This window comes from Brachionichthys hirsutus, chromosome 19 (genome assembly GCF_040956055.1).
Source record: "Brachionichthys hirsutus isolate HB-005 chromosome 19, CSIRO-AGI_Bhir_v1, whole genome shotgun sequence".
Classification (NCBI taxonomy): domain Eukaryota; kingdom Metazoa; phylum Chordata; class Actinopteri; order Lophiiformes; family Brachionichthyidae; genus Brachionichthys; species Brachionichthys hirsutus.
Window position 1 is genome coordinate 9,178,022 of NC_090915.1, and position 12,482 is coordinate 9,190,503.

Sequence of the window (12,482 nt, forward strand, 5' to 3'; positions counted from 1 at the left end):
CATTTCTTTCAATAGTTGAGAGTCATTTTTGAAATCTAAAGCAGCAAGAATAGCCGTTTAAAAGATAGACACAAGTTAAAAGAAACCCAAACCCAGATAATGAATGAGAGAATGCTTTGAAACCACGCAGAAATCCAGAGGTTGTTATTCTTTTAGGTTTGAGGAAGTCTTTTAGCAACAAATCAATAGTTAAACTAGAATTACTATAACCGATATAGTCAAAATGCCCAACCATTTTTCTTTGGGGTTCCATCTGCCAATGCTGGAATGATAGTTTAAACATTCACTCAAGAACCCAAGCCCCTTTTTGAAAGCAGCTGAGCTCCACGACGGGCTCAAAATAGTTTTTTGTGTGTCCACCTTTTAAAATAAAGTAAAATAAATTAAAAAAATAAAGAGACAAAAGTCATCCGGTTGTGATTTGTAGCAGTCTCACCACTGTTAAGGTACGACCCTGGCTGACATGAAGGAGTCAAAAAACACAGACGCAACATTCCACTAAACAATGAGCACTATTAATGGAGGTCATTTTTTTGCGTACATGATTATACACAGTATTACTTTCATCAAAGTAATGCATTTGAATGCTTCCTCCATGACTGAATGTTGGCATGGAAGACACCTGCTGTCAGTGACTGAAGTCTGTGAGCCGCCCACACACACACACACACACATGCCATTTCTGCAGCTTAGAGATAATTAGCTGTTCAGTGCAGAGATGAAGATGAACAGGCCTGCCACCAGTATACCTGGCTCCAGTTTAACCTTCTGAGGCCTCACAGCATCATATGGAGACATTAATGGGTTTGCTTCTCCATATTCTTCACCCTGATTTGACTTAGACATGACTCCATCCACACATATATTATATCAAATAAATAATTTGACATCTGTTAAAAAATTTTAGCATCTACAAATTTTTGTTGCACTCTTCACCATTCTAGTGTGTCACAGCCATTGGCATGATTACCTCCGCCGGCGTTGGTGTGTTTGTCTGTCTGTCTGTCTGTTAGCAACATAACTCAAACTGTTATAGATGGATCTTGACGGAATTGTTGGGAATCTTACCAGGAACATATTTCCAGATCCAGAGATCCTGGATTATGGATCCACATTGCAGTCAATGGAGCTTCAAAATTAGTTCCTCAGTATCTCAGTTGATTATTGACTGATGCCGGATCCAGAATGAGGACAGGAAACCATATATCATTTTAACATTAAAACCCCATTTACGGATTCAAAATTCAGTTAAAATATTAGTTTTAGTTCAATAAGGATTCCTTTTATCAGTGGTAATGATGTAATGGTCAACCTTTCATTCATTCATTGTTTCTGCCAGGATGAAATATTCCATTGCAAATACTTGTAAAGTTAATGTGTGGTTTTTCAAAGGTGAATTTTGACATTTTGAAAACAAAAACGATTGCACAGTTTGTTTTTTTATGTGTCTTTGGACTATTCATTCAGTTTGATGTGATGGAAACTGCTGTGACAATCAGAATTAAGGTGTGTCTTTGAAATAGCAATGTTATTAAGTTTAACAAGGTTTGAGCATAGGCGCGTTTGTTGGATTGCGCTCCCTGAAAATAACCTCCCTAATAAAACGCCGCCCTGTAGGTATCAGCTCACATTATGGGACATAAAATAACCAGCATTTTCTTATTTTATAAAATCCAGATCTCATGTCAGGGCCCACGAGTTTGAATCGCAGCCTTTTTCATGCAAAAACAACAATCAATATGTTAACTCAAACGTGCTTCGAATTAATTTAAGCAGCTCTGCTGGCATGTGGTCCTAAACAATAAAGGTGCAGTAAATATTACTGTAATAGCACACTTAACATTTGGAACTGCTGGATGAGCACAGTCAGCCGGTCAACATAATGAATGGATGCAGAAGAAAACATGTTTTATGAATGAACTAACATCAGAATAAGCTTGAAAGGAAATCTTCTTACATCAGTAATGGTATTTAAGAATTTAAAAACACTTTCATTCCAAGTAAATATTTGCAAAGTGCAATATAAGCAAAATAAATACAATACTGAATGCTACTTTGATGTGGATCCATTTTACTGGCAATGAGTTTTTGTACACTAGGCGTTCAGTGTACACTAAGATAACTACCGTACTACTACTACTACTACTACTACTACTGTATAATATATTCTACTCTTATTGGTACATTTTGTAAAATAAAACAACTATTGTACACTGTACTGGTAATCCAGCCTCACCGAACAATAAGAACCCAGCATGAGTGTGATATATTGTCTGGTTAAATAAGTGGAACACTCCCCTCTAGTGGTCTTATTCTGCACTTACATAAATGACAACATGCAGCTTCTGCTTTCTGTTGTAAAGTTTTTTTGTTTTTTGTTTTTTAACAGTTTTCTTTTAGCCAGTTTGTGTTGCAATACATAACGCAGCTACACTTGACCCTTTCGTAAGTAACCCACGTCTGAATTCCAGATCATGCTCGGGACTTCCTCTTTTCTTTCTTCCATCACCACACACATGAAGCAGAAACCTCCTGCTCTTGATCGGAGGCTCTTTAAGCGTGTTGGTAAAGAGGCAGAACAGCATATTCACTGCATAGAGGGAGCTGAAGAGGACGGCATGGTGAGGACAACAAGATTAAGATATAATATGCGCATCAACTTATCCTCCTAAAAAGGACAGCGATTCTGTTTTTCAAATGCCTCAAGCTCATAATGATTATCCTCAACCAGCAGCAACCAGAAACTGTGCCAGTGGTGTCTGAGAAAGGAGAACGAAGCCCACATCCTGTGATCAGGTTAGTGAAGAAAGCTTTAGTTTGTGTGTCTCTACCATCACTGTAGTTTAACTCGAGAGACGTCTTATTTTCAATCTTTTTTGCGGCAACAAATGTAAAGTATGTCAAACCGATCTGACCTTTGCACCCTCCGAACCCTCCAGCTAAGCAGTCTGCATCTTTCACCGCATCATGTTCAGAGTTTGTCTTTACATCTTAACTGGAAAGGCTCATTTAAACATGCACATGCAGAAAGTCCTCCTGAAACAGTGTAGATATGTGGCAATCTCCTTCCTGCTGCACTCCAGAAACCGCTGTTTCTCTTTATGGAATAAATTACATTAAGATAAATGTGTAGTCTCAAATGAAAAATAAATAAAAGATCAACTCTTTGTTCCGCTTCCAGGCAACAGGTGCAACTGCTGAATTCAAATGTGACACCTATGTTGTGTGATTTGAGCTGTGGCGCTTCTGCTTCAACCAGTGTGAATAGCTCACATATAAAATTAATAATAATAATAACGTCGGCGTAATGATCAGTAACGTCTCTGATGTTATTTTCTGCACATTTTGGAAGCATTCCTGCAGGTTCAGTGCAGCTCTTTGTCAGGTTGTGTGTCTTATGCTTGCCAGGTCCTGTGAGTCATTTCCTTATTGACTCACAAAATCCAGTTTCAGTAGTTTCAAGTTTCACAATAACTTATTATAATTACACATTTCTCTCCCAGGAGGAACATTTACTGTGCATTTGATAGATAGGAGATAAAATTACAAAGTGATGCTTTTGTGTCTGAACAAGTTAATTTCAACATACAAGTTCGACATAATCAGGGTTCATTATCTTTGCCACGGAGATTATGTTTTTGCCAGCGTCTGTTTGTCTGTTTGCAAAATAACGCAAAACGTTACAGATGGATCTTGATGAAATTTTCATGAAATAGTAACTACTAACATTAAATATACAGTAGACCAAAACGAATGTGTACCCCCATTAAAAATAAAAGAAATCTCAACAATATCCGCAATCCAGATCCTATCACGATAAAAATTCAAGCTAGAGACACCCCCCCTACATTATTGTGTCAAATTCCATAAATATATGGAGATATTGAGGAACAGATTCTGAAGCTCCATTTATTGCAATGTTACTGAAAATTTCAAAGTGATCCAGAATCCAGGATCTCTTCTGGTTCATGACCAAAATGTAATCATGTTTCTGGTGAGATTCCCAACATTTCCTGAAAATGTCAAGATCCGTCCAGACCTTCTTGTGCTATCTTGCTAACAGACGGACAGATGGACAGACTAACGCCGGCGATCACAGAACCCCCGCCTCGGCAGAGGTAATAACTACATCGAGATTCAGACGCGCCTCATTTCTAACGCGGCTTCATTTATTTTTGTGACAAGGCGTCCCAGAACTAACAGGACTCCAACCGGCACAATGAAGAAGTGCCTCCTCTTCTCCTCCCTCTGTACCGTGTTGCTGTACCTTCTCAATGGATGGCCCAAAGGTTCCCCGACCCCCTCCAGCCTCTCTGATTGGAGCGGCAGTAGAAACGTGACCGTCCTGCTGTGGTACTGGCCCTTTGGCCGACGCGTCATCCTGAAGGGCGATGTGTGCTGGGATCTCTACCGCATCCCTCGCTGCAGACTGGTGGACCAGCGCTCCTTGCTCCCTACAGCTGATGTGGTGGTGTTTCACAACAAAGAGCTGGTGGAGGGCCGGCAAAAGCTGCCTTCGGAACGCCCTCGTCCGCCGGGTCAAAGATGGGCCTGGCTGTCTCTGGAGGCCCCGGCGTGCAGCGGAAACCTGCAGCAGTATGCGAACATCTTCAACATGACCGTAACGTACAGGAGGGACGCTGATGTCACTGTGCCCTACGGTGAGCTAGTACCCAAAGAAGGTGAAGGACAAATGACGGAAGACGTCCCTCTGAATAAGAGCTTCCTGGTCTGCTGGGTGGTCAGCAACTACAGGAGCCAACACAAGAGAAGCAAAGTGTACCAAGAGCTCAATGCCCTCGTTCCTGTTCAGGTTTACGGCCGCTGGGTGAAGAGGCCCCTCCCATCGAGAGCGCTCTTACGCAGAATGGCTCCCTGCTACTTTTATTTGGCTTTTGAGAACTCGGCTGACAGCGATTACATCACAGAGAAGTTGTGGAGGAACGCGTACCAAGGCGGGGCAGTGCCCGTTGTCATGGGACCATCGTTAGACGACTGCAAAGCGGTGCTTCCCCCTAATTCTTTCATCCATGTTGACGAGTTTGCATCGGTGAAGGACTTGGCAACACATCTGCAGCGGGTCGCAGAGGACAAGAAACGCTACGGTGAATATTTCACCTGGCGGCAGCGATGGGGCGTGAAGCTGTACACGGACTGGAGGGAGAGGCTGTGCAAGATCTGCTCACAGTACGACACTTTACCTGCACAGAAGGTCTACTCAGACCTGGAGGCCTGGGTCAGCAACACCTGAGTTTCAGTAGCTGTTAACTGATATTACCACACTTTCATTAGTCATATACTAGAAGCATTTGTAAAATAGAATATACTAATTTAACGATCTGGAAGACAAAGGGAAAGTACGCTTAAGTAGTGTTGATCTGAATTATGAAAACCTCGATGCTGAAGAAACTGTTCAAGGACTTTGTGGAGGTATTTTACATTCCCCCTTGCAGGACTAATAAGGGGAACATTAACTGGGTTTAAAATAACAGCAAGTCAGAAAGAACTACCGAATCCTCACTTTTCCAGTTACTCAGAACCAGAGGTCTTGACCTTGGAAACAGAAACCCACATCTGCTTTGTTGCACCGCATTATCGGTACGAACTGAAAACGGAAATTCGCGGTGCACACGACCCCATAGGAAGGCAATTCAGAAGGCTCTGAGGTTATACGATGAGTTTCATAGCATTTACAGCAAGATGGCGCTGGGTTCAAATCCTATCTGAGGACTTCGTTTTCCGTCTGAATGCGTTTCCGCTGGTTTCCTCACACCCCAAAAACATGTAACTTAGGTGATTTCCTTATTTAGCATTCACAGGAGTTGATGGAGCCCGTGTTGCCAGTGCATGGCGGGGCCACATACAACTATTCACGTGTGCACAAAGGACAATTTGGAGTAAGCAAGTCACCTAAATTGCATGTTTCACAGCGGAAGGAAACGCGTACATACAAACCGCACAGATGGGATTCAAAGCTGGTACCTTTTTACCGGGAGGCAACAGTGCTAACCACTACACCATCATGCCTTTAGGTGCATTAGTCCCTCTAGATCGTAGTGCTTCAGTGTAGTCGGGGTGCACCCCGTCTCACCCATAGCCACCCAGGATGGATTGCATCAGGATGTACCGACCATGCAACAAAACAAAGTTCACAGCTTTTGCTCGACGTGCCATTTTTAATGTAGCGATTTTCAGGTAAGACACAACACGTACAGCTCAAACATTACAGAAAAAGATCCATTATAAACGACTCCCAGAAAAACCCAATTGCAGCAATTGTCACCTTTAAGGTTTAAGGGTGACCTGAAACCAGCTTAAAACCCATTGAGATCATTCAGACCACAGTTTTGCTCCATCTTAAAAGTATAAATTGCACGTTTGCCTGTAAAAGCAACCATTGAACAAGACTACTACTAATTGATAACTATGGGCTGTTTTCCTGACAGTTTGATCCAGATTAGTCAGATCTATTCAACAAGCCTAAATGAGTGACATTAGATGTCGTCAGCTGGGGCACCCAAGGAAATGGAGTGTTAGACATTTGACAGACATTAAAACCCATAAAAATATAATCAGGTCAGCCAGGCTCGTCTTAACAGCACCCACCCGAGACATTGAGGAAACCGTGACAGATCTAGCAGCTCAGAGTAACGGCAGTTACCGGTACCCTCCCTCAACGCACGATTAGGCTTTCACCAGTTCCCACTACCACTAGGAGCATTTGCATAATGTGTCGGCCATAAACAGTTCCCTTCACAAATGAGACATTTAGAAAAGGAAACATTACAACAAAGTGGTCAGTGGGGAAAATGCACCGCGAGAGAACGCGCTATTTTCCATTTCAGTGACGAATACTGTTGCTGGTCTGCTCGGAGGGAAGTATTGCACAAGCGTCGGCCAAACTGTCAAGAGATGAATTCTGTTTAAAAGGCACACAGCGGGGATTCCTACTGTAACCTACGCCCACTAATCTGCATCACGGAAAACCGATTCAATGAAGTCCACCGAATATTTTTGCCCTGATGTCATTCACAACTGCACCATTATTGAAACGTGGCTGTGAAATACTACCCAAGAACACAATATCAATACAACAGCCCTTTGTTCTAGTTTTTAATTCATGTATGGAGGGACGCGACCATCAGCAGAAGAGCTGCGACACTTCACGCGTAAACCCGCCGATATTGGATTTAGTCCTGCTGGGAATGACGCGTGGAGAATGTCAGCGGTTCTGGCCGAGACGCCCCGAGCACGTTTAACCAGTCAGGTGACCAACCAGTCCGGAGTGCAGGGATTGTTTCAGGACGTCAGAGCGATGCAGCTGGGGCATGTAGAGCGTAGGAGGTGGAGGGGTGGCGACATATCCGGGAGGGTAGCCCTGAGGTGGGACAGGGGAGGGAGCCATGTTCAGCGGGGAGGGGCTGTGCTCGTAGTACTCACCCTCCTCGTCCAGAGGCAGGGCCAGGCGTTTACCTTTCTGTCTCCTGTTGCAGAACCAAACACGCACCACCTGCGGAGGAAAGCACGTCTATTAGAAACAAACACAAACCCCAACACGGAACAAACAAGATTACTTTTTAAAAGTTTATACTTGCATCTCTTTCCAGACCCAGGTCGTCGGAGATGTGTGTGATCTCCTGCGTGTTTGGTTTGGGACATTTGTTAAAGTAAGACTCGAGAGCCGAGCGGACGGCCCCCTCCAGACTGGTCCTCCTCTTCCTTTTTCTGGTATCAACAAAGACTCTTTCAATCTTGTACATCTGGGGAATCAAAATTAGAGGTTGAGTAGACAAAAAAAAAAAAAAAAAAAACATTGTGGTCACGGCCCAGATTAACTGCGCTATGCCTGATTGTGACCACTAGATGGCGGAAGACACTCAAAACACGCCATTCAGGTTCTCTCAACAGGAACCTGGTCCTGAATAGACTCGGTCCCGGGGTGCTCAGAGCTCCTCCGTTGTCTTGTAAAGTAGGCGGCAGATGTCAGAGCAGCAAACTTACGTCCTGTGGATTCTCCGAGGTCTCTGCTTCGTTCAGCCATCTCTGAAGCAGCGGCTTCAGCTTGCACATGTTCTTGAAGCTCAGCTGCAGAGCCTCAAAGCGACAAATGGTTGTCTGGCTGAACATCTTACCTGCAGAGGAAGGAACAAACTTAAATTAGAAATACACCTCAGATTAAATTTAGTTCACGCAAACGTCCCCAACCAATTATTTCAGGTCAGGCCCGTCTCTTCTGGAGTTTGGGGGGGGGGCGACTTACCATAAAGGTTGCCCAGAGCCAGGCCGACATCGGATTGCGTAAAGCCCAAAGTGATGCGTTTGTGCTTCAGCTCCTTGGCGAACTGCTCCAGGTCCTCGGTGGAGATGGCGTCCTGCAGACCAGGAGACACGATGACGCATGCCGCCACGAACCCTCGAGATGCGTTCGCTTCTAGAGCGGATCGTTCTCACCTCGTCGGAGTCGCTGCACCCGCCGCTGGAGGAGCCGCTGCTGCGCGCCGGGGCCGCGTTCGGGGCCTGCGGCCCGGGGAGCGCCGGGGCCGCGTTGACGTTGAAAAACGCGTTACCCGGTAGCCCGCTGCTCGGCGGCGACGGAGACAACGATGGCGAAGACGCGGAGGACGTGGAGGGAATTTGGCCGTTGTTGCCGGGTGGCGTGACGTGGGTCATCCCGGGCCAGAAGGACGGGTTCCAGGGCGCGGAGTAGAAGACTCCATGCGGCACAGCGGCGGTGACCTGAGGCATCTGGTACTGCTGGACCTTGGCGTCCTGCGCGTAACCGTCGCTGGCATCCTTCTCAGTCTTTATTTCAGACACTTTGATTTGCTCCCGGGCCTCGGCTCCGGGGGGGCTCAGGTTTACAGGCTGGGCGGCTGCCGAAACGCCGGGCACCTGGCCGGCGTACTCGGACGCAGCGAAGGGATACCAGTGCTTCGGTTGCCCAAAGTCTCCAGCGTGCGGATCGGCGCCCCGGTAGTCCGCGCTGACCGGTGGGAAAGGGAAGAAGGCCTGCGCGGACGCCGGGGCGATGCCGCTGTAAGGTTTGTTGTAGAAGAGGCCCGGGTCCGGCAGCACGCCGTGGGGCAGCTGGATGGACGCGGCGCCGCCCAGCCCCTCGTGGCCCAGGTTCTGGAGACAAGGCCCGGCCCGGCTGTAGTCGTACGGCCGGGTTTGGCACTGCGGACTCTGCGACCTATCGGACATCTCCCAAGCGGCGTGAAGGGCCCGACGCGCCGACAAAAGAAAGGTCGCCCACCTGCTGGACGCACGAAACAATGGGACGCCGCGGCGGAAGATAAATCCCAGTCAGAACTTCGCTCCTCCTCACCTTCCAGCCGAAACGCCGTTTTGTACCTCCGCTCCGAACGCGCTCCCAATCAGATCGGGGGGCGCAGGAGGTCACCTTATCTCCCCGCTGATTGGCTGGCGCGAACAATTGATCGCAGCTGATGCTGAAATTTGTGAATGACCTTGATTCTTCTTCAAGTAGTGGGCGTGGTTTTACGTTAAAAAAAGAAAAAAGAAATTAGGCTCGTCTTTCTGCGACCCGCAACTTTACCGTAGTTTGCGCGTAACTTCTGTTTTTACGCAAAATGAATTAACTTAATTCAAAACTACTAAAAATTATAAATAATTCATCAGCCTGAAATCCATTTGGAAAGTATATTTACATCTTTAAAAACCAGCAGACACTGCGGCTGTAATCACATATTAACGCTATAAGCTGCTCACCTCATACATTAATGGCTTTGCCCAAATCATTCCCTTTACAGAGATAGTTTTCATATTAAAATGGATCACCGAGACTCCGTAACGCATCGTTTGATTCAAGTCAGGTCGATTTGCGCGTAGAGCATATTTAAAACAGCACAGAGTGGATCAATATGCGTCACGGTATATGTAACAAAAAATGCCGTCAGCATTTAAGACGAATAATGTCTTAAATAATGGAACAAACACGAAGCTGTGTTTTATATAATGTTTTAACCTGTGGGTTTGTTGCGTCTCCTGAAATCTTACTTTTGAAATCGGAGTAAAACAGCATTATGGTTTGATTTAGATTTTGTTTTCTTCTCTAGAGTAATTCGATTACTTGTTGCGTAATTCCGCGGGGCACGTCTGGAGCTGCAGACAACATGCAGGCGTCTGCTCGAGTTTCTCCTCCTCAAACAAAATGACCAACGGCATTCAGGTCGATGCGTCATCGGAGGCCGAGGCTCTGCGCGCAGATGCCTCCTCCAGCGCGAGTCCGATGGCCGCAGATTGGGGCAGGAAGACACACTGCGGGGTGGGAGTGGTGGGGGCGTGGGGGGTGCCATTGTACGACTTGTCCCCGAGGCACCCCGTGGAGTTCAGATGCCGAGTTGCGATGGTCGACCATTAGCTCCTTTTCAGAATGAAACAATAAGTCTCTGCCCTTTGATTTCGCCCTACACCCACCTTCTACACCTTCCTCTCCTGTCCCCTGAAACAAACACCAGGCTTTAGTTTCACTCCGGCCTCCTGCCCCGGGGTTGACTGTGGGCTAAAACCAGTCTGATATAACCTCCAGGTCTAAAACTGGTTTGAGGATCAATGTGTAGTCGGCAGGTGGTGAAATCAAATTATGCTGGGACATCACTTGCAAATTTGGAGAGAAGTCAGAGACGTCTGAGGATCAGTTTCATTCCTTAGTGCGGCCAGTAGAACAGTTGAACTCAATCCTCCCAGGAGGCCATGATCAGATGTTGATATATTATTGAATATCTACAGTCTGATTATCTGAATCTGGGGAAGGGGGGGACCAAAAAAAAAGCTTTTGCTGCACCATCACCAGAACATCGACACCCGGAGATGCAAAATCATGCTGGACAAAGACTGGGGGACCTTGCGGAGACAAGAGCCTGCATGGTCAATAGCTTAAAAGACATCGAGCCACAACTTAACATGCATTGTCCTGGGCCATGGACTTGGGAGAATAATTGTCATGCAAAAGGGAGACAGCAAGAGAGATAGGAGACTCAGGCAGAGAGAAAGGGCCAGCAGAGCACAGGACACTTCAGGGTGTCCAAAGGGGGTGGGGGACTGGGATCAGAGCTGAATGGGTCGGTACAGTGAGGAGGAGTGTGAGGGGAGTATCAGAAGAATTAAATGAATCCCCCCCACCCCCACCCCCTCTTCTAAGATCTTCTCTTTAGTTCTCCTTAAGTGGCTTCTTCAAGACGCCTTGGGAATCTGCTCATAGTTTATATCAGAAAGTTGTAGATAAAAAAAAAGAAATCCCCTTGAAACCAGTGAAGTAAAATCTGGATCTACCTTGAGCAATAGAGACAGTTTCAGTTGGTAATATTTTCACATTCCCTAACTTTTTGCGGGAAAAAGGAATGTGTGTGTGTGTGAGAGTGTGTGTGTGTGTGTGTGTGAGAGAGAGAGAGAGCGAGAAAGAGAGAGAGAGACGTTGATGAAAAGCAGCATCCAATTTATTTCTGAAAAGTTCTATTTATTGTGAACACCTTGCCACGTTTTAATATTTCTAATGGGGGGGGGGGGGGGGGGGGGGAGTGGTGAAGTCATGATGCTGGAATCTAAAGTCCATCCCTAAATTCTAAATGGGTTGAGCAGCCAAAATATCTCCACAAACAGGTCTGAAGACTTTCTGATAGTCGTCCCGACAGCCCTGCCTCTGATAACCCACCTTGTTGGACCCTCCACCCGCAGGTATTCATCGCAGGGACAATAGCTGCACTCCTTCGGTCGTTCACGGCACAAAGGGCTTTAGATGGCCCTCAGCATGTGACTCACTCAGGATGGCAGACTCACCTATTGCCTCCTGACAAAAGCCACACAGAGGTGCGTGTAACTTTTCCATCCGTCCCTGACCCCCAACAGACATGCACACCTTTGTGGGAGTAGTTGTCCTTGTCCTTGTCCTGAAGGTGAGCTAATCCAAAACCAGAGAGAAAGTCAGCGGCACACTGAGGTGTGAAAGACATTTGTGATGGCAACAGAGAGGGGGGGGGGGGGGGGGGGGGGCACAGTGCTGCAGTTTGATTTAGCAAATCTAATTAGATTTAGGTCCAAGTCAGAAAAAATGTTTCACAGAAATACGCAGTCACATTGTCTTTTGTTTGTTCCATTTCTCAACGATGAGACTTAAACATCAAGTTTCCTTTCAATTTCTATGTGTTTAAAATAATATGTGAACATTAGATATATTTAATTGTATTTATCGTATTTTTCTTTCTATAATATAAGTCTCTTTCCCCTCGGCTAAGAGGTCTGCTCTAGAAAAGAGAGGAATGAAGGTGAGCAGGAGTAAAAGAGTACATGCGTGTAAATGAGAAGGTCCCAGCGGGAACAGTGAGGTTATGAGGACTAGACGTAAAGAAGGCCGAGGACTTCAGGAACCTCGGGTCAACAGTGCAGAGTGATGGAGAGAATATGGAAAGGAGGTGAAGAATTGTGTGCAGGCAGGCTGGAACGGGTGGAGGAAATTATCAGGT

General features: G+C 46.0%; 2 protein-coding genes across 2 annotated transcripts; one reads left to right on the top strand and one right to left on the bottom strand.

Annotated features, from left to right (window-relative positions):
- Positions 1-4,219: 4,219 nt before the first annotated feature.
- On the top strand, positions 4,220-5,251 carry LOC137908813 (alpha-(1,3)-fucosyltransferase 7-like). The gene has a single exon (XM_068753234.1). It carries the CDS (start codon positions 4,220-4,222, stop codon positions 5,249-5,251), a length of 1,032 nt encoding a protein of 343 aa, XP_068609335.1.
- A 2,004-nt stretch (positions 5,252-7,255) lies between these two features.
- Positions 7,256-9,204, bottom strand: pou5f3 (POU domain, class 5, transcription factor 3). Its single transcript, XM_068752729.1, has 5 exons — positions 8,452-9,204; positions 8,261-8,372; positions 8,002-8,132; positions 7,596-7,760; positions 7,256-7,510 (listed from the first exon to the last, which is right to left on the bottom strand). Exons 1-5 carry the CDS (start codon positions 9,202-9,204, stop codon positions 7,256-7,258), a joined length of 1,416 nt encoding a protein of 471 aa, XP_068608830.1.
- Between the last annotated feature and the right edge of the window lie 3,278 nt (positions 9,205-12,482).